This window comes from Vulpes lagopus, chromosome 9, assembly GCF_018345385.1.
Source record: "Vulpes lagopus strain Blue_001 chromosome 9, ASM1834538v1, whole genome shotgun sequence".
Taxonomy (NCBI): Eukaryota; Metazoa; Chordata; class Mammalia; order Carnivora; family Canidae; genus Vulpes; species Vulpes lagopus.
This window is the reverse complement of record NC_054832.1, coordinates 17915333-17938222: the sequence shown is the minus strand read 5'-3', so window position 1 is coordinate 17938222 and position 22890 is coordinate 17915333. Positions and strand designations below refer to the sequence as shown.

The following is a 22890-nucleotide window of genomic DNA, read 5'->3' as shown; positions in this document are numbered from 1 at the left end:
TGCCAACCTCTTATATAGCACCAAGTGACTTTATCAGTGAATTATTGGGATTAGAACCACCGCTAGAGTGGCAGTAATGTTCAGTGGCTACTGTTATTTTTCTTTGTACATAAAATGTAACTGTACCAAAGTAATGAGAGATTCTTAGGAACCAAATAATAAAAATTGGGAAATAAGATGAATTTGAGGGATGAGTGGCAAAATGGATTACCATCAAAGCTCCTCAGAACAGGAAATGCTATTAGATGCCCCAACCCACTTTTTTAAAAAAGCAGTATTTATTGTCCTTTTTCGGATTATAAAAACAATACAGGATCATGGTATTTGGAAAATACAAAAATGTATACAGCATAGAAATCGGTGATACTCCCAAGAGTAGAGATAACCACACTTAAACATTTTTATTTTTACAAAATCGGGACGTTACTGTACAGAATGGTTGTATATTTTTAATGTAACATTTGTCTAATTTCCCATATCCTCTGAGAATATTTTAAAGGATAATAATGCTCCAATGTTTGAAAATGCCATAATTCATTTAATTATTGCTACCCATTGGATTTGAAGTTCTTTTAAGATTTTGCTATTATTTGTTAAGTATTATAATTAAACAAACTTGCTTGTAACTCTTCTGAAAATCTGCTTTTCCCCCCAAATTACTATAATAAAGCAATTTCGGTCTAAATTTGGGCTGCTTCCAAGGGAAGTAGAAGGTACAGACACGTTCTATTAATTGGGTCTCTCTCTCTCTCTCTCGTTTTCCTGATTTCCAAACACCAATTTGGGGGATTTCTGCTTCATGATTAGTAACATTAAGCGACTTCTATTATCTTTGACCAAGCATGTTTGTCTGTTTTTTACATACCCCCTTCTTCAATCTATTCCACTACAATCAGGAAAACAAAGTTTTTGTTTCATTTGAAATTCCCCCTTCCCTTAGAAAAAAAGGCGATAGTCTTATCAAAAATATTTTATTTACAAAAAAATCAATTATACTATACATCCTATCCTGGAAATACATTGAATAATTGCTAAAATAAATACAGGCAATTAATTCAATCTTTTATAAGAATGAGAGAATTTGACATTTGAAAGTTATCAAAGCTTAACTTAGAACATAAATAGTTAAAAAGGCAAACTCAAGTTTCAGTTTCATTTATTGGCATGCTGTGTGTTTCGTTTCCCACAAACTCTCTGGTCAGTGAGTCTGGGTTGCAGAATGATCTGTACCTTTTTGTACATCGAAGGTAGAATGTGCAGCTTTTTCTTGGGCAGGATAGATGGAGCATAGACATCTGCATGGAAAGGAAGCAGAATGGCAGAAGCACAAGGTTGAACACTTCTCCACATTCGCACTCCACTTCATCCCAACATTTTTTTTAATGCAATGACCCGTGTATTTGATTGTTTCTAACACAGGTCTACACAGCACCAGCTACAAGGCAAGATGGTTCATGTCAAAAGCCAAACTGGATAACTGAGGCCCTTGGAGTAGTTAAATTAGCCGGGTTAAGGTTACCGAGTTCATCAATTTTTTTTTTTATGTGCCAATTCTTGATACACGTATTAAACCTTGATATTATTTTGACTACGTAAACATATCTATGTAGGCCAATAGCAGGACAGATGAAGCAATTATCTGTATAAATTCAGGAAAAAAAAAATCCTCCCTAGGAAGTAGAAGAGGAGCTTGAATGTGCCAGTTTTTTATCTATAGGCTTAACACTGATTAAAATGTATCCAACTCACCCCTGTAAACCTCATGTAAAGTGAACTGGCAAGCTGAAAAAAAAAAAAAAAAAAAAAGACAGGTAAATTACGTTCCATATGTAGACAGGATCTGGTAAATTCAGGCCACAGAACAAAATGATGAACTGTATTGTATTTATCCAAGTAACACGGATAATTTTTTCCACTTTCCAATTTACTCAGCCTGAGAAAACACTGCCAGAAATCTTCACATTTGTCCAGTGCCGGTTGCCTAGTGTTTTCTCTCAAGGACTAGCATTCCCTTTTTTCGTTTAAATCTCATGAAAAATTGCACTTTTCTACCCCCTTGGCCTTGATTTTCAATGATTTTCTTTTCTTTTTTCTTTTTTGTACACACAAGTATGTATTTCTTACTCCCAAAGTGTGACAGGTATATTGGCCTTTTCTAAAGGTAAAGAAAAAAAATTAAAATATTGAAAGTTTTAAGTATTTTCCACGGAAATAAACTATTCCATTTTAAAAGGTAGAGAGAGAGAGAAACATTTTATTCTTTCTATCATGAACAACATCAGTCAACCAAGCTTCACATTTTGGGTAGGTTTTTTTTTTTCAGTATGAATTTTTTCAGAACTTATTTTAATAATAATAAAAAAGAACAGGTGTATTTTGGCAGAGAAGTAAAATATAGAATATGCAAAATTTGTTTTAAAAATTGGCATACAAAATTTTAAAACACAGTACAATTATATAAAAATACAGCACAGCCAACGGCCTTTAAAATTTCCTTTGGCATCTCATTTGGTAGAGTTAAACAGAAAATCCTTTCTAAAAAAAAAAAAAAAATTAGCTATCAACACAGTCCATAAGTTAGGTTGTATATGTTGAAAGAACTTTTCCTTGAGTTTCCAAAATCCTTTTCTTCCATGATAACCCACATAAAGCATGGCTAGTGAGGTATATAGGGCAAACACTGTTAGGCGGATGTACAGTAAGGAAAAAGTGCATAAACAAAGAATGCTTCCCACTTTCATAGAAATAACAGGTTAAATCTGAGTTTCTTCTCATGGATGTCTTGTTTTACTTTGGCAGAATCAAAATAAACCCATAGAAATGTCTTTGTTCAAGTCCCAGCAGCAGTGATATGTCTCCTTTGGTGGCATTATCTGATGCCACGATACTGTACAGTCCCGAGAGGAACTAAGGTTTTGTGTGTGTCTGCGTGCGTGACTGCAAACGTCAAACAACAGAAGATCATACATCGAGCACCATGTCATACTGTTGTCCCTTCTTCCTCCTGCCACACTTATTGATGAGAACCACATACAGCGTCAAAAGCATGACCCAATAGCATGCATAGAGCAACGTTCCAACAATGAGAACTGTCTGCTTGGATTCTGAGAATGGCTTTTTAGATTCCTTATAAATGGTGAAAATCACACCACCCAGGAGGATTGTAAACCAAACCGATACTGGAATGAGTCCTATGAAATTAACGACAATGGTTTTCCTTCCAGATGTGCCCCACCCAGCTTTGTTTATCGTGGCAATGGCAAACATTTTGGCAGGAAGTAAACTTGACATGTATAGCACTGAGTAGAGGGACATGAAGACCATGACAATATTTCCTCTAAGGCAGCTGGCAAAGGAGGACTTTATGAGACCTACTAACTGGACAGTTAACAAGAAGAGGAGGATGTTCCAAATTTTACCCCTGTAGAAGAGCTGGATCACTGTGGCAATGAGAAAGAAAGGGAAGAATCCAGTGATAACGGCCTCGTAGGTCATCCACAAGTGATGTTTATGAAACCACATCGCATTGTACAGCCACTCTCGGAAGTAGGACTTGCTCCAACGGGTCTGCTGGTTTAACCATCTGAGATACTCTATAGGCGTCTCCGTAAGGCACTTGGATCGAGCTGTGTATTTTGTTGCATAGCCCAGACTCAGCACTCGGTTCGTTAGATGCCGGTCGTCCCCAAAACTGCATTGGCTGCCCATAAATTCCTGATTGTACCAGTCTTCCACAAATTCATGCAGCAAGGAGTTTCTGTACATTCCCAGAGGTCCGCTAATGCACTGGACACACCCAAAATAAGACTGGCAGGCCCTTTCTATGTTAAAAGCCATCCAGTATCTCACACTGCTGAGGAAGGAGATCCAGGAATCATACTTGTTTAAAATCTGCAAGAAGGGAAAAAAAAAAAAAAGAATAAATAAAAGGGAAGCCTTCACTAACACCAACAAAATCGGTGCCATCGTGAGGTTACTACCTAGAGCGACGTTTGTTGTTTGATCCTCCTAGGTTATATTTTGTTTTCTCTGATTCTGTGTTCTGAGATTAATCTGATAAATTGTGTGCATGCATTTAGTTTTTGATGAGCAATACTTTCTCTACTTCGTGACTCTGTCCTCGTTTTTGTTGGGCTTTTTAAATTTTTTCTTGTTGTTATGCTATAATAGTCAGCATTTTTTTTTTTTTTTTTTTAGGCATTACTTCTCAGATCCTAAATTCTCCCACTCTCCTACCATGTAAGATCTGAAGGTTTTTAAGTCTTAATCTCTCCTGTTCTGGTTAATTTCCAGCTCATTCAATTCTATCAATTTTCTTCCTCTTTCTTTCCCTCTTTTATGCAATGCCAGTGATAAACTGTTTGTTCTGGCCTCTCCCCAAAACTTAAATCCTGAAATCATGCTTTATGTAAAGGCTACTGAAACTTATCAGCTTTTTCTTGGCAATATTTCTAAATTCTTTCCTCCATCTCGATTTTGCTCGGTTCTCATCTGGATTTCGCATGCTTCCTCTTTTACCACCAACTAGGCTGTTTCTTTGTCTTTTCCAGGCATTGTCTTTGCCTTCACTATCACCATGTATGTATAAAATGGGTTATACAGCAATGAAATACCTAATTTTTATTTTTTATTTTTTTTAATACCTAATTTTTAAACTCAGGTTTCCATGTGCCTCTCACCTTTTGCTAAAATCACGTTTGCAAAGCACTCATTTTAATCTTCACATATTTTCAAGTATTCACATATATATTCATTTCCCATCCCACAGATTCCAAGTTGCTTTCGTTAATATTTGCTTCATTGTTTCTCCATTTATAGCCAATAATGGGAAATCAATAGTAATTAGTGAGAAATCATAATCAGAAAACCGACTTGCTATTTGTTCCTTTGCCTTTCTTACCAGTATAAATATGAGTTGCTACTTCTCTTTTCCTCTTTTGTAACCTAATTTGGATTTTTAATCAACCACATATTGACCAGCTTTTAAATACCTAGGTATAAAACACAGCATCCATCTCTGCCCTTCTTCCATTCTTTTTTTACCTTCTCAACTAAATGAACTCCAATATCAAGATTTTACCAGAACATTAAGTTATGGTTCAAGAAGATATGATAGAAATCATTACACATTTAAATTAATTGTGTATAACTTATCAGCCAAAACAGACAAGAATTATATCCCAGGGTTAAGCAAAAAAACCCTTTTTTTTTTTTCAATTTAGAAAAGAGGAAATAAAGTGGGTCCAAGGCACATACTAACATGTCACTAGCACCAAAAGCAACATCTGGTAGAGTGTTTGGTGTATAATAAATATATGTTCAATGAATCAATGAGTTAAGAGTATAATGAAAAGTAAGTCATGCAGAAAGTGAAGCTGATCTGCACCTGGACATCTCCCCCGACACCTCCAACCATGGGGTCTTCTTCTAAAACTTTCACCATCTCCACAGATGAGGCAGGGTCAAGCATGGTGTCTGAATCACAAACCTGCAAAAAAGTAGCAATGAGTTAAAGAAAAGGAAGAAGCACAAGTGTGGTCAATGCAGTCAACATTGAGCATCCATATTATGCCTTCAGCTTTATTGTCACAGGGCCTCAATAAGCCAGTATTGCAGGAATGATGGTTTGTTCTATCAAGAACAATACAAAGAGCGTGCTTGACATCGAAGGAAATGGCATAGCTAGATAGACCAGCTGAAGTGATGTGCTAGGTGTGTCTTACACGCTAACCAGTTCGTCTTGGTTTACCATGGATGTTCCTTATCTTGGCAATGAAAGTCTTATGTCCCAGGTAACACACTAGTTTTCCAGGACTTAGGAAACACTTTAGGTTGGTCACCAGAGAGGTCTTTTATTGTTGTTACTGTTGCCTTAAATAAGCCTTCTAGGTAGCTTATCCCTCAGGTCTGAATGAGGGTCAGAAAATTCTATTGAAAGGGAGACATGTTTAACAACAAATTCCCTCCCCTATTTTATTTATTTACTTTTTAAAGATTTTATTTATTTGTGTATTTATTCATGAGAGACACACAGAGAGAGGCAAAGACACAGGCAGAGGGAGAAACAGGCTCCCTATGGGGAGCCTGATGTGGGACTTGGTCCCAAGACCTGAGCCAAAGGCAGATAGATGTTCAACCGCTGAGCCACCCAGGTGCCCTCCCTCTCCTATTTTAATATGGTGACTAAAAGGCAGAAGAGTAATTCCCCTACATCTGTTGTATGCTTTTAAACAAGATGTCCATATGAGCTGGACTTAGCAGTTGACAGAGCAACGAGAAGGGAACTAGCTTGATCTGCAGACCACCTTCCTATTCTAAACCATGAAGTACTCAACTAGCCTTTTGTACATAAAAACAAATGTAAATTATCATAAGCCATTCTAGAAATGCCGTTAGTTGTTCTTGAAGAGAATCTTTATATAGGTCTAAAAAAGTAATTCTGAAACCAAACCAAACTACAACTTCAAGAAAATTATTGGGATTAATCTCTACCAGTGAACCTCTGACAGACAGTTCTGTTGGAGGTCCAAGGGGGCAGGGTTATAATTACTTTTCTTTCCAGCCTGATTTCTGAGCCAGTTGGAAAACAACAGAAGAATAAAAGAGAGGAGAACCTAAAATATCACGTGTCTAATCCTAAAGCTAATACAGTGAACAGAGCTTATACCTGTGGAATAGCAGGTGTCATAATTATGTTTCCCAGTATTAGACAGACTTATAAAGTCCAAATAGCATCTGAGTGGGGTCAGCCTCCTCCTGCAGGTAAAGTGCATTCCCTTCTAAAGATATGGCAGGTGCTGGCTTCTTGGGGGTAATCCACACCCAGAAGAAAGGGGGAAGGAGGAGCCAGCTACCCCTTCTCCCATCCTCAGCTATCAGATTAAATCACTTGTCCTAGGAAGGAAGGAGTGAGGCAGGCTACTACCTTTCCCTCCAGGTGGGTTATACCTGGGGACAGAGCTTCTTCCACGTGATCAAAGAAAATCAGAAGGAGGAAAAATGCTCCCATCTCTCTATCTCTGATTAATACCAGTTAGACATAGTCCCCATATTCTTTTCTGGGGACCGCAGCAAAGCCTAGTAGATAAAAATTAATGAGAGTGACCTGTAATGAACCAGTTTCACACCCCCATCCAAACAACATAGAACATAATTGAGATGGGAGAGTTATCAGCAATTCCCATTATTTTGCCATCTATTCTGACCACTGGATGGATTTAATAAAGATTAAGCCTATTTATTTATATCAAAAGTAATTATCTTTATAGTTCTCCATACTACTTTATTAAAATAGTAGGGATCTGGGACAGCTGGGTGGCTCAGTGGTCGAGTGTCTGCCTGTGGCTCAGGTCATGAACCTAGGGTCCTGGATCATAAGTCCTATATCAGGCTCCCCACAGGGAGCCTGCCTCTGCCTCTGCCTGTGTCTCTGCCTCGGTGTGTGAGTCACTCATGAATAAATAAATATTTAAAAATAAAATAAAATAGTAGAGATCTGATATACCAGTTTTGAATGAAAAAAAAAAAAACCTAGTAACTTGTAAAAGCATAAACTAAGTTGAAAGGGTCTCTCTCTCTCTCTCTCTCTCTCTCTCTCTCTCTCTCTATATATATATATATATATATATATATATATATATATAGCATGAGTCTCTCACATAATTAGTTAAGGAATTTCAACATTTTTAAAAACGTGTCTGCATGGGCAGCCCGGGTGGCTCAGCTGTTTAGTGCTGCCTTCAGCCCAGGGCCTGATCCTGGAGACCTGGGATCGAGTCCCACATCAGGCTCCCTGCATGGAGCCTGCTTCTCCTTCTGCCTGTGTCTTTGCCTCTCTCTCTCTCTCCCTCTCTCTCTGTCTTTCATGAATTAAAAAAAAAAAAATTTAAAAAAAAGTGTCTGCCTCTGTTTTACTAACAGCTATATTTTCCTGAAACAAACATGGATTAATATGTATTTTTGAAAACATTAATGAATAATGTTGGTGAAAACAATTTAAATGCATTATTGAAACTTGTAAATTAAGAAGGATGTAGGGTATTCAGTTATAACTTCTTTGGATTTAACTAATCATAGCAATTTTAGGGTTAACATCTGAATTTTTTATTTTATTTTACTTATTTAGAAGGCTTCCTTTTCTAAATGAAAACTATTTATTTTGTTTTGTTTCATTTCTTAGCATTCTATTCTGGTCCAGCATGAGCTCACTTATTTAGGCAACAGCAAGGCATTGGTTTTTCACTGTAGAAAGTAGGATTTTACTAATACTTGGGTTCATATGCAAACCTCAGAAGCCTCAACAGATTTCTCCTAAAGTGACCTTTTACCTCCCTTGTGTCTTGCCTATCACTGGTTTGTAAGTGGATGGCTGCAAACCTGTTCGGCCTCTAAGGAGGGTAGAAGGGTGAAGGCAAGAGTTCAGCCCACCTTTAGAATCCAGGATCCCAAGCTTATGGCCACACCCACCTCTATTGACTCAAGCTGGGACAGGTAAAGCCGGAAAGCTAAAATAAGACTAAAAATAACAGGAAGGGGGCAATCTAGAATTAATGTTCAAGTAACCCCGCCTTGTGAGCACAGGCAAGCCAAGGGAACTGCCCCGTTGAAATGACTAAACTTCTGAGGCTCTGAATATTTAAATTGGTCCTGTCCCTCCCAGTTTCCAACAGCAAAGCGCCAGCAGTTCTCTGAGAGAGACTGTTCTCCTGGTGGGTTTAAGTGTCAGAAGGGAAGGCTCCCAGAAGCCTCCTGGGAAGGGATTTGCTACAGCAGGATCACAGAGCTCTAAAGAAGTACAATCTCTGTGACTCGCTGCAGCAGCACATATACCCAACTGGGGACAATATAGAGAAGGTTAACATGGTCCCTGAGTGTGGACAACGTGCAAGGTTGTGAAGCATTCCATATTTTAAAAAGAGAAGAAAAAAGATAAATAAGTTCGATGTCTGGATTTCTGGATGCACTTTGATGACCAAATGCCAGCTAGAAAGCCATCACCGGTGACAATCAGCATGTATGCTCATGGACCTAATAGTATGTGTTTATGAGTATCTAAAGAGTGTGACTTTAGCTCCTCTGAAAATCAAGATAGTGGGAACAGGATTTCTAGTTGTCTCCCCACCAGTTAATAACAAGTATGTAATTCCATAAATGTTGGCTATTTAGCTCTAGGCTAGATACTGTTGGGTGGGGGGGACACACAGCCAGTGGACACAGAGCTTGACCTCACCTAAGGACAAAATACAGGCTGTGATTAGCACCCAGGAAACAATTAGAGAGCAAATCTCTCCACACTGAATGTCTCACTGTCATTTGTCTAAACCACATGATCACTAGTCATAAGATTTCTCACTAGGAGATATGGAAATGAAGCAAAGTCATCAAGTTTTCACTAAAATGAGTGGAAAATGTCAAGACAGAATGACATTTTGGGGAGGAACCAGCCACCTCAGTCTTAACCACAGAATCATCAACTGAAGTGCCTATGACTACCACTCCTCCTTCTTCCTCCTTCTCTGCAGTCAAGAGGTTAATAGCCTTTCCTTCCCTCCCTATTTAAAACAACGGTTGACAAAATAAGGTCTTCAGGCCAAGTCTAGCCTGCCACCTGTTTTGATACAGTCTGTGGGCTTAAAAAAATGGTTTTTATCTTTTAAAATAATGTAAAAATTCATTTAAAAAATACTATTTTGTGGCACATGGAAATTATATGAAACTCAAATTTCAGTATCCATAAATAAAGTTGTATTGCAGCTCAAGCATATTCATTCATTGTCATATCAGCTATGGCTGCTTTCACACTAAAACAGCAAAGTGGAATAGTTGTAATGGAGACCATATGGCCTGCAAAGCCTAATAGTTACTATCAGGCCTTTTACAAGCAAAGTTTGCCAACCCTGAGACTAAAATAATTGGTTGCAGGGGGAGGGTTCTATTTAAAAAAAAAAAAAAAAAAGGTTGAGATTAAACGTATTCTAAACCCAATTTTAATTCTAGTGGATTTTTAAAAACATAGCCTCCATCGTCATGTGTTATAAAGAACAGTAAATGCATAGAAGGTGTAAAGTACATCATTAGGTAAAGCAGATTTTTTTCTTTGGCCAACATTGGCTTATTATAAGGGCAAATGTCCCCAGATTAAGTCCTGGGTCCTGTATCTGACTACTTCTGTGACCTTTAACAAGCCATTGACCATCATCATGGTCCTGGAGTGAGACACTGCACATCAAAGTACCTTGTAAAGTACAAAGGACTGTAGAGAGGTACACCATTAATATAAGGTAATAATTCTTACCTTTTTATACTCACTAAGTAACCCTAACCTAAGAGATCATGACAATTCTTGCCACAAATAGATGGCTTAGTAGAGAATCTCTAAAATGACCATGTGAATTGATTACATATCAAGGTACTTTTATCCCAATGAACAAATTCAAATGTGTCTGCAACTATAATTCAGTTACAAACTATTAGTTTAGTGACACCTGGGTGGCTCAGCGGTTGAGCATCTGCTTTCAGCTCGGGTTGTGATCCTGGAGTCTCAGGATCGAGTCCCGCATTGGGCTCCCTGCATAGAGCCTGCTTCTCCCTTTGCCTGTGTCTCTGCCTCTCTCTGTGTGTCTCTCATGAATAAATAAATATTTTTAAGAACTATTAGTTTATAGTCTATTACATAAGTTAATTGACTATAAATTCATTCCAACTTATCTCACTGATCTTAAAGTGAATCTACCTCACTACAATTTAAACAAAAATCTCCTTTAGAAATATTCCTACCTCTTCTACAAAACGCAGTTCAAATCTAAGACCGAAGTCTAAAATCTCAAGTCTCCGGGTTTTACTTTTTTTAAATGTTTCACTTTTCAAAACGTGTTTCCTTTTGAAACTGCCTGGTGGATCTCCCCACCCCCACCTCCAGCCCCATACCACTTCAAAGGGCATTGAGAGCTATACAGATTAAGAGAAAATCTTAATTACTCTGGCTGCCTTCAAATGAGGAAACAGGTTGAAAATAAATCAGGACCCCTTCTGCTGCTACTGTCTTTATCCTTTGCCTGCTTACAAGACTTGACCCTTCATCTTAACCTTGACCCAGTGAAACTATTTTTTTCTATAGTGTGTGGAATGTACGCTTGGCCGTGACCTTGCTACCAGCTTTCTTGACACAGCTTTACCATGAAGTAAATGGAGTCTCCCTCATCCCTCCTTTCCCTGGAGACATTTCTCTAGTGAAAAGGGATAGGCCAGACCAACAATAACAAAAATCACAAATAGTTATTTACTAACAAACACAAGATGGTGCCAGTCTCCTTGAATTCTTAGCAGTATGATACCAGAGGAAACACACTGCTGTGGAAGAGAAAGCACCATGCAAATATTGGAACCAAACAGAACTGTCCCAATCCACCATTCACCAAGTTTATCTAAACCTGGACTAGCTTCTTGACTTTAGTGTCCTCACATCATCTTCCTAAGCCTCTACCACTCAGATGAAAAATGTGGTTAATCATATCCACCTAAAGTTTGTTGTATTGGTAAGTTAATTCGATAATGCATGTAAAGCACTTAAGAATGGCTAGCTCATAGTAAATGCTCAATAAAAGGAAGACATAAAGTGGTAAACCTAAACCAGAAGTGACAAACCAAAAACAGAGGCCCCAACTAAGGACACTAATCCAATGAGAAGTGGTCCTTTCTACTATCACTATAAATAAGTGATGGCTCACTGAGAGAGCAAGAAGCCAGTGCCTACGCCATACCCAATAAGCTGAAGTTAAGCAAACTAAATTCTGAGCAGGCAATGTAAAATCCTTAGATTGGGTTGTTTACAAGAGAAAAGAAATTTAAAAAAAAATAGTAGTTTGCTGCTAATGAGTATTCGTTTATAGCCTTGAATGTACTCTTGGGGTGTAAAGTGTGAAAGTTGCTCCTATAGCAAAGGGTAGATCCTGGGTTAAAACTTAACAAAAGTATTTGTTGTATTTTTTTTTTTTTAAGATTTATTTATTCATGAAAGAGAGAGAGAGAGAGGCAGAGATAAGGTAGAGGGAGAAGCAGGCTCCATGCAGGGAGTCCAATGTGGGACTTGATCCCAGGACTCCAGGATCATACCTTGAGCCAAAGGCAGACGACCAACCACTGAGCCACCCAAGCATCCCATGTTTGTTGTATCTTGACTTCGTATCTCATTGCCATTGTATCCGCTGAATGTGATACTATTTAAAATAGGAACATACTCTTTGGTCTAATAAGTACATAAACATACAGGGCAGAATTTTACTTTTTAAATCTGGACTTGAAGACTCAATTATCTGCTAAAAATGAATCCATAATTTGGATGGGACCATAAACATGCAGAAGATGGTGGAAACTAAAATTAGAATGGAAAATAACCTTCACAAAAACAGAATATCACACACAATTTAAAATTTCTCATATAACCAACAAGGTCACTCAAAAGTTCATGGTACACAATAATTAACTTTATTATAGCAAACCTCTAGGACTTTATCAATATTGCATGATGCTTTCAATTTTTAAAAATCTTGATTTTTCTATTTATTTGTATTCTAGATAAATGGAATTTACAAATGCAGCTAAATTTACCAGCCTCAGATTAAAGTGGCAAATACAAGAATCATAAAATCTAAGACTTATAGAGCTAAAAAGACACTTTGAAATTAGTTAGTAAAACCATTCCAGAAAAAAAATACTCTCCAAGAAAGAGAAAGGTAATCTTTCTTTTGTGAGAGGGAAGAATGAGGAAGACCATCTTTTCTTACATCAATTAAGTTTATGGCAAGGGATTCTAAATCTAGTCAATGAACATCTAAGACAATCATAGACATCTAAGCAATTTGGCCCTTCTCTGTTGCTTTTTAAAAAAAGAATTAGGAAGATATATGCCTTCCCTGGTAGAATGAATTATCCAAATTTTTGTAAAATAATTACTGTCTTTCATCAACCTAGAATCTCTTCAAAACATTAAGGTTAAAAAAGAAGTCATTTGGTCATTCTCTTTTCTTTTTAGGAAGGCTTAAACATGAGTGAAAGTCCTAGAAGGTGCAAAACAAAGGTGACAAGCCAGCTGGGAACGTGGGAAACCAAATGTTGACACCTCTAAGGCTTAAGTCATGAAACACCCCTATTCCAAATGGTTGGAATTCTCATTCTAAAGAAAGGAATCAGGAAATCCCATAATGATGGCACCTAACTCAGGACTTACATTCAAGATTCCAAATTTGGGGGGAAGGGCAGGTTAAAAATGAAAGTGAGGGGAGCCTGGCTGGCTCAGTTGGTTGAGTGTACAAGTTCGAGCCCCATGTTGGGTCTAGAGATTACTTGAAAATAGAATCTTAGGGACACCTGGGTGGCTCAGTGGTTGAGCGTCTGCCTTTGGCTCAGCTCGTGATCCCCGGGTACTGGGATGGAGTCCCATCTCGGGCTCCCCACAGGGAGCCTGCTTCTCCCTCTGCTTATGTCTCAGCCTCTCTCGGTCTCTCATGAATAAATAAATAAAAATCATTTAAAATAAATAAATAAATAATTTGAGTCATTAGCATTGAATTCAGCACCAACAGCTATAACTGACACCTAACCAAAGTTCACCTAACAAACACATTTTCTCCATAAGGCAATCAGAGCCTTGTGCTCAGGAACACTAGCCAGCACTTCAGCAGGACACATTTTAAACAGTTGCATCCCCAACAAAAAGCCCAACAATGTGAAAAACATGATACCAAGTAGATTATGAAGTTCCTTGTTATACTGTACTGTACCGTGTTCAGCACAGTTTCTAGCACAGTCTTCTTTGACCTCAGTTGGGAACATGCACATCAGGTGACTCAAATTTTTTGCTGTTCCACACGTCTGCAAATGATCACAAAAGCACTGCAAGTACTGATTTGGGGGTTACACATACACTTTAGTGAGTAGGGTAATCTACAAACACAGATTCCATGAATAGTGAAGGTCAACTCTACAATTATGAATAATTTAGTCTCACTTGTCTCCTGCTAAAAGGAACATGGATACCTAGGACACTGTCAGATTAAATTAATAATAAATGGTCTCCTATTAAAAATAAAACAAGACAAAATCAGAGAGGGGAGACAAACCATAAGAGACTTTTAATCATAGGAAGCAAACTGAGGGTCGCTGGAGGGGGAGGAGGATGGGGTAACCCGGTGATGGGCATGAAGGAGGGCAAGTGATGTGATGAGAACTGGGTGTGATAGAAGACTGAGGAATCACTGACCTCTACCTCTGACACCAATAATACAGTATATGTTAATTACTTGAATTTAAATAAAATGTTTTTAAAAAGAAACAACAAACAAACAAAAAAAAAAACAGGGGGAGTGGCGCCCGGGTGGCTCAGTCGGTTAAGCCGCTGCTTTCGGGGTTAGGTCATGATCCCAGGGTTCTGGGATTGAGTCCCCTATTGGACTCCTTGCTTGGCAAAGCCTGTTTCTCCCTCTGCCCGCCCCCCTACTTGTGCATGCACACACTCTCTCAAATGAATAAATAAAATCTTAAAAAAAAAAAAAGTCGTCTTCCATCATCTTCACTGGTAGACCATATTTATACTTATTATAGATTTTCCCATCAGAAAATCCCTAATACCACACATCAGGGGATATTGTCAGTTACCCTTGTCACACAGACCAGTGCCGGCTACACTGTAATATCCACGTTCAGTAATAGGACATAAGAATAAAGAAATTCTATAATCTAGGTATCAAAGTACACCTAAAAACGTCTTCTGATGTTAAGAAGTAACAAACAAACAAAAATGAAAAGCAAATACAACATAACCTGAAAACTGTTTCCAAAATAAGGGAAAATTAGAAAGGTATATGCTGTCAAGTATCAGATTTGAGAATCTATGGGTCATGTATTTGCTGTGGAGGATTTTAATTTTGCTCATTGTCCATTTCCATACTTTTAAACACACCATCAGCAGCATATGTTACTATGGTGAATAAAAAAGCTAACAGAAGTACTAATTTGAGGGATGCCTGGGTGGCTCAGCAGTTGAGCATCTGCCTTTGGCCCAGGATGTGATCCTGGGGTCCCGAGATCAAGTCCCACATCGGGCTCTCTGCATGGAGCCTGCTTCTCCCTCTGTCTGTCTGTCTGTCTCTCTGTGTCTCTCACGAATAAATAAAATCTTTTTTTTTAAGTACTATTTTAAAAAGGTAAAAAAGACTTTTGCCCTACTTTACTTAAGCCATTCCAGACAGATCAGAATCTCTTTTTGGGAAAGAAAAAAAAAAAGTTCCCTCCAGAAAATGCTTTGATTCAAAATTCAGAAAATCTTCCCTCCTCTCCCTTTCATTTCTCAATTCCTTCTTTTCTCACTTCATTACTGATGTTTTCCTATATTCTTTACCTCTGAACGCAGCCTCTAGCACCCCAGGTGAATTTGCTACCTTCCGCTTTCTCTTAGACTAAAGCGTCCCTCTACATTCTAGGTCAGTGTTGACTATCTGGATGGCTTTAGGCTGAGACAGTAGTTGGTCAAGAAGACTAGACGTGAAAACAGAGAGGTGGAGGGGCAGGCAGCAGAGCCTCGCTCTGGTGGAGAGCGCCCAGGCGTGTGTGTAGACAGGTTAACCTTGAGATGGGAAGTGAAGTTGGGTACCTTTGCAACTGTAAACAAGGAACAGGAAAGAAGAATCCTGACAGCATTCAGAAGCAGGACTTTTGATTTTCTCTTGTTAGGAGGCAGACTCATGCGTGAGCAGTTGGGGAGGACTCTGGATGGGTGCTAGAGAGTGGTGAAGGCATGAAATAACAGGTCATGAGAGCAACAAGCAAGACATCTACTCGACATCGGGTGGAAAGAGCTAACCAGTGCCCAAGACCCTGGAGGAAACCAATCGTCTTGGCCATGTCTGCACAACTAAGCAGTGTCTTCAGCCATAACACAAATGATGGGAAAAGGGGATTTGGGAGGAGCAGCCTTAAAAAAAAGAAAAGCAAGCATGTGAGCAGATGGTCCTGTTTCTGCCCAGCCCTTAGTTTCTCTTGTGTATGAGCACCCAAACTTTACTTCCTACTTTCTGTGGGCAATCGGCTCTCCACCCAGTCACTTGTAGTGTTTAGTAGCCAGCATCCTTTGACCCCTCTCCTTCGTCTTTCTGTGGCTTCTGCTTTGTAATGCTCGGACCCTGGGTCAGTCAGAATGGATGGTGAGAATGCACGGATTTGAACCTTATGACATTTCCATTTTTATAGGGCTCACATTGTTTAAGTATCGGGGAGCCAATGAATGCCAAAAGTTTTTCTACCCTAGTGTGAGTGCTTGGAATGGGCTAAAAATTCCAGCAGGATTCAGAGTCGGTCTATACCTGAAGTCCTCAGCCCTGATGGAAGGCGAGTTCTCAAGCCTGATTTGGGCTCTAGCAAGGAGGTTACTCTAACATTTCATAGTTTGTATTATTTTGCCCTGGTCAGGCACAATGTCAGGTCGTCAAGGATACAAACAAAATTCAAAACAAGAATGATGGGAGAAAGGGATTTGGGAGGAACAGGCTTAAAAAAATAAAAAAGAAAGAAAGAAAGAAAAGAAAACCTTCACAATGACAATCTGATTAGAAATGACAAATGTAGCAATCGTTTTAATTAGAATTAAAGGCAAAATATCAAAACACGCTTCCTCATTTTAGGACCAGAGCCTCACTCTTCAAACCCTCTCGAGAAGTTCCCTGACCATCTCATCACTTCCTTTAAAAGGACTGCTTCATCCTCTATCTGGGCCTGAAGTTGCATTATGAAAACCCATAAAAATGTCCTGAGTTAACTAAAATAACCTCAACTGCAACGGTTCTAGAAATTAGGAGACTAGGAGAAACTTAGGAGTGAAACTCTATCAATTCCCTAGAAGAGATTAACACACAGGTTGGTATCAACTGGAAAAAAAAATGCCTTGGGGGCCACCTGAGTCGCTCTGTGATTGAGCATCTGCCTTTGGCTCAGGTCATGATCCCGGGGTCCTGGGATGAAGTCCCGCATCAGGCTCCCCATATGGAGCCTACTTCTCCCTCTGCCTATGTCTCTGCCTCTCTCTGTCTGTAATGAATAAATAAATACAATCTTTTTTTAAAAATGCCTCAAAACTCTTCAGATATTAACCAAAATTAACCCCATGGTCCTCGCAAACCCCTTGTGAGATTGGTTTACTCTATGCAGGAAACTCTATGCAGGGGAGGTGGTCCTGCTCGAGGTCACCCAGCTAGCAATACTTGGACTCTGCAGCCACTGCCCATTGGCATCCCATTACACAAAGCATGTCATCCCACTGGGCATGACTTTGCGGGAATAAAAGTCCCTAAAGTATATGACAGGTCTTCTGAAAAGAAGCATTTCACCTATGTGAGGACAGGGAGGGTGTCCCAATGGATTTTCTTAAATCAGAGACAGGTCTCCTTTTTCCAAATCATCATGGCCAAAACCCAACTAAAGTATCTGCAAGAAAATTGCAACCAGCAAACTCACAGGGACGCTACTAACATTCTAGAGAAAGCTTCAACTAAGAGGGGAGAAGCCCCAGGGCCAGCAGTCAGGGAATTAATGACAGACACAGCCTGTCTCATTTTCATGAGACCAAACACCATCACAAATGCTTTCAAAGGTCAAGTGCAGTGAGTGAGGTAATGCTGTTTGGGGAGTGAAATAAACATTACTTCGCTTTTGCTCTGGGAAGGGTTTTTTTGTGTGTGTGTTTGTTTTTCTCCCTTTTTTGTTTTCCTTTTCTTTCTGTCTTTCAGTTTTGAATTCCTTCGCCTTTTAAATCAAAATTGTTCTCACCACCCCCATTTTGCCCAGTCTCTGTGAAAAAACGTTTTATAGCCATCTCTCGAGCCTGCAGATTTTTCTCAAGACCCTTCTGCTCGGCAGACACTATTTTCTTACAAGGCTGGAGATTTTAAGACTGTGGAAAATGACGTTGGATTTGACTTGGCAGAAGCAAGGGGGCAGAGAAGGTAAGGGAGGGGGGGAGAGAAGGAAGGAAGGGTCTCCTGTTCAAAATAATCTTGATTTCCAACCAATAACACTGGAGGAGTTAAGGATTTTCGTAGATAGTCTTAACAGTTACACAAGATTTTTTTTTTCCCTCCCTTTCAAAATGTGCTTTCAACAGTCATGCTGTTTTCAAAAGAACTGAAAGGAGTACTGTGTTCAGAGGGACAAGGATGGGCTATAGCATATGCCTGCAGAGATACAAAAGCTGCTTTATTTAAATGTATGTTTGCCCTGGCAGGAATTCGGAAACCTACCTGTACATAATCCACACTTCGTCCCAGTGCTCTGAAGGCCGTGTACATGACTTCTCTTTTTCCACCCCATTTTTGCATGATGCAAATACTTTTGTTGGACAAGACCAACTGGGTGACATGTTGCGAGCTTTCTTTATGTGACTCATCCGTCTCACCAGGACCTTTCTCGTGGAAGTTGTTCTTCCAGATGTAAGTGGCTGATTTGTCCCTGCCCATGACTTCGCTAAAGATGTCCATCATATAAAGGTCATCTTCCGAGTTCCCATCTATGACCATGACAACTTTAATCCCAGGGTAGGTTAGCCTCTTCACAGATTGCAAACATTTTCGTAAGTAGTCTGGATCTTCTTGATAGGCAGCGATGCAAAGAGCAACAGTCTTGTTCAATTTGATGGGTGTTTCTAGGGATTTCTTCATTTTTCGATGCTCCAAAAAGGCAAACAGGCTTTGGATGATGAGGTGTGATGCTAAAAAGGCACCATACAGTCCAAAAGAGAAGTAGTAATTATCTGTTTGGATAAATTGGTAGCCAACAATGTAAGCAGCTGTGATTCCAAGGAGGAGAGACACTCCAAAAAGTGTGGTTCCAATTATTCTCAGGATGCATAGAAACCTCTCACAATGCATCTGTAATATAATCAAAGGATACTCTCGGTTAGCCACTCTGGTCCCCATTGTTATAAACATGGTATCATGGGGATTATTGGACAAGAAGCACTTGGGAGCCACACACTTTTTCACTTAACCAGTTGTGTGACTTTCTATACCTCAGGTTTGCTCATTTGCAAAATAGATGCCTATTTTGGATCTATCTATTTAGGTTGCCCTTCTGGTACACCTCAGGGGGCTGTTTCAAGAATCAAATGAGAGGATGGTGGCAAGGTGGTACTGAAAACCATAATGTGTTGAACAAATACATGCAAGTATTATTTTAGATATGTTAGATCATTTACCTAAGGATGCACTCTATGGAGGTGGTCATAGCTAGGTGTAGAACCTAAACATCCTAGTGAGCAAGGCATTCTTCCTACACCATGTTACTCCGAACCCCCCAATACTGACCAGTGAAAAATGGATAGGAGATTTTGCCAAATTTCATCTCTTCTCCAATCCAAACCCCTCAGCTCACATCCTTTCCATGCAGCCAGCTGAGGTTGGAGATCAGGATATCTGGATTCTAGTACTAACTCTTCCAACAACTAGCTGTGTGACCTTGAGAAAGCCACTTTACCCCTCTGAGCCTCAGGGTTTTTTAATCTATTAAAAGAGGGAGTTTAGACTCCAAATCTCTGTTGACATTAAAAGTTCTTCATGCCTGGGGATCCTGCACATACATCTATCAAGCCCTGGTAATTCTGATTTGCATTCCTTTGTTCAGAAGTCTCTTTCCTCCATCCACCAGCACTAACACCAGATGGTTAAATCCTGGGGATCAGAGAGCTTACTGTAACAGAGTAAGCACACAATAAATGTTTATAGAAATGATTCATAAGTTAAGGAAGAAATAGCACCATGCTTAATTTCAACAGGTAAATTTCCCATCCTCTCGAAGCTGTAATACATTATACCGGAGACACATTTCAGCTTTTAATAACAGCCAGTTGTGTGCTCCTCCCTATAGTTTGTGTGTGTCCTGAATAAGGTTTTGAACATCCAGAGTATAGGAGGACAATTTCTTTTTTTTTTTTTTTCTTTTTGTATTTCCTAAAGTATCTCCAAAGCTGAATGCATTAGAGTTACCTGGTAGACTTGTTATTTTGTTTTTCTTTTGGGTTCCCTGGACCCAGGGCCAGTGTGTGGTGGAAAGGTTTCCCACACATCCAACAAACAATTGTGGGTGTCCCACAATTTAACTCAATCCTGACACCATCTACCCAATAGTATCAGACTCCACGGGTTTAGTCCTACAAGACTGCTTCCCATCTCCCCAACTTCAGTCCCAAGCCCAGGTTGTGACCTATACATCATCTGACCCACCAGTTATAGATCAGACGTTCACCACCTTGTGTTTGATTAGTTTGCTAGAGTGGCTCACAAACTCAGGAAACCTGTCTACTCACTAGATTACTGATTTATTATAAAAAGGACCTAACACAGGAGCAGCCAGATACAAGATCTGGGGAAAGGGCACAGAGCTTCCATGCCTCTCCAAGAGCACCACTTTTCTCAAATCTCGGTGTGTTCACCAACCCAGAAGCCCTCTCAACTCTCTTCTGTGTTTTAATTTAACTCAATCTCTAGCCCCACTCAGCTCCCCAGAGGTTTGGGGGTGGGACTAGATGCTCCAATCCTCTAATCAAATGGTTGGCTCCATTGGCAACCAGTCTTCACCCTTACTTCGAAGGTCTTAAAGTCACTTAACAGAAGAAAAGACACCTGTGTCTCACTTCAGTGTACCAAGGGTTTTAGAAGCTCTGCCCTGAACAAGATGAAGACCAAATATGTATTTCTTATTATAAGTCACAATAAGAACTTTTCACACAAAGCTTATTTTCTTCCTCTTCCAATAATGAACTATAATGAAGGACACAGTTGGCATAAACGCAGTGTCCCAATCTCCAATCATTCACACTGACTTCAGGGTTTTCATCCTATCTATGTATAATTAATACTTAACCTTATTCTTTAATTCAACCAGCTTTTGAAAGCGAAGTAAATCTACTCTAAGTGGAAACTTAAAGTAAGCAATTATCTCTGCACAGTCTCTTGCTGGATATGCTGTTTCTATTTTTCCGACTCTGACATTGACTTAATATTGAATGTCCACGTAGCACCCAGTATGATGTTGGTTGTTACTCATTGTGTGGTCAACACATCGCTCAGATCCAAGAGGCACCACTCATATTCCACTGAGGTGGTCCTGAGTGGATGCGCATTATGCTTTGGGGACCCTTTGCATGACTGCTCATCAATCGTGCTTCCTCTCCTACGCACAGACTGCTTGACGTGGCTGGCCCTGGTGTTCCAGCTTTTGGAAACCCGAGATGGGCCACTTCCAATAAAGACTTGAGGGAGAGTCAGGAGCAATCTCTCTTCCTTCCACAGGCTTGATGCACATACCAACAAATTCCCCGGGGGGATTGCAGAACCCAAAGATAGAGGGATCTCGGTTTTTGAATTCCCACGTGGAAGGGAGCCAGCCACCCATCAGGAAGACCCGCCTTGGACACTTAGTTAGCAAGAAATAATTTCTGGGTGCTTGTTTGTTTTTTTTTATCCACTGTGAATTGAGTCTACCTCCCCCTCACTTATACAACCAGGGTAATGCAAAGCAGCCTGGTGACCAGGATTCTAGCTTGTGGACATTATTTTCCTTTGTTAAGTGGAGCTAATAGTATTTGTCAAGGACCTTCACAGAGCTGCAGTGAGGAGCCAAATCAAAGTGTTCCTTGAAAGGGTTTTTACAAAACCAAAAGACACAATGCAGTTTAAAGTGTCGGCTAACAAGGAAGCTGAAACAACAGTACGCAGATGCGGTCCCCTTCCCATCCTTCCGTAGGACATCAGAGACTGATTAAGGTAATCACGACACAATGGAAAATTCACGGTGCTGGGGAACAGTGAAATGTTGAGTTTCCAGTGAAAGGCAAGAGAGCACAGCATCCCTTGTTAATTCAAACAGCTGACAGGATGCTGAAAACTCCCATCGGGCGCTTTAACCCATGCCTAAAGGTGCGGGGAGCACCAGACTTGGAACTTGACGTTTCCAAGACGTGAGTCATTCTCACAAGAGTGAAAAATTTCAAGGAGACCAAAACGCTCTGCCAGGGAGAAGCTGAAGTGTGTGTTTCGCTTGTGTTTAAAATCACCAGAGCCAGCAAAAGAACTGCCTGCCATTCTTTTCCATTATTCACATTTTCCTTGCTTTTATCAGCACACGTGGACAAAGAGAGTGTGCACATAGCATCTGCTGGCCACAGCTGAAGTGGGAACACCCTCTTACATCATAGGAGTCTACAGAATGTCCCTTTGAAGCCTGGGAAAAGCTGCTAGTAAACCACAGCAACATGACTGAAATCGAACCTATTTCGGCGACGTATCGGATTGTTGCCTGGTGTGACACATGCGACATCTCTGTCCAGGCCAAAGGGCAAAAGGCACATTTCAGAGCCAGCTTTCCTGAGGGAATACATTGATCTCAAGGAGTGACACGCAGAGTGTTTCTTTATAATTTCCCCCAGGGCAATTTCATAGATATGGGCACCATATGTGTGAGACTTTCGGAGACAATCCTCAATTCAGATTCTGTTTCATAAGCAAACTCTCCTTGTCAGACATATGGCTTGATTGTTAAATTGGGAAATATGGTTAGTTCCATCCTGGATCATAAGAGTCTACTGCTACATAGAAAGGGGATTTAGAAATCCACCTTCCAGTAGTACTTAAGACCTAAAACCTGGATTCTTTTTTTCTGCCCAAATCAAACTTTAATTTTTAAGCTACTATTACACCTGATACTAATTATTCACTAAGTACTAGTCTTCACGGAATTCTAAGCCAAACCAAATGTTTGAGAATACCTTGATGTACAATAATATAAGTCCCACAAAGTCAACAGATTTTTTAAAAATCTATTTTCACTAATGTGCCTCAAGGACATACAACA

At 39.7% G+C, this 22890-nt stretch overlaps 1 protein-coding gene and 1 non-coding gene across 3 annotated transcripts in view; one reads left to right on the top strand and one right to left on the bottom strand.

Annotated features, from left to right (window-relative positions):
* Positions 1 to 295: 295 nt before the first annotated feature.
* The window catches only part of HAS2 (hyaluronan synthase 2), a 32520-nt gene continuing 9925 nt past the window's right edge, over positions 296 to 22890 (bottom strand). Inside the window, exons 1-4 of one of the 2 annotated variants that reach the window (XM_041768459.1) lie at positions 19347 to 19456; positions 18285 to 18911; positions 5387 to 5488; positions 296 to 3891 (exon numbers count right to left, since the gene is read on the bottom strand). In XM_041768459.1, coding sequence (XP_041624393.1) covers positions 2962 to 3891; positions 5387 to 5488; positions 18285 to 18911 — 1659 coding nt within the window. In that variant the 5' untranslated portion in view covers positions 19347 to 19456 and the 3' untranslated portion in view covers positions 296 to 2961. Of the gene's footprint in view, positions 3892 to 5386; positions 5489 to 18284; positions 18912 to 19346; positions 19457 to 22890 lie in introns of those variants that run through there. The other variant, XM_041768458.1, reaches the window with a different exon arrangement.
* Positions 8804 to 8911, top strand: LOC121499191. The gene has a single exon (XR_005990035.1). It is a non-coding gene; the product is annotated as a U6 spliceosomal RNA (small nuclear RNA).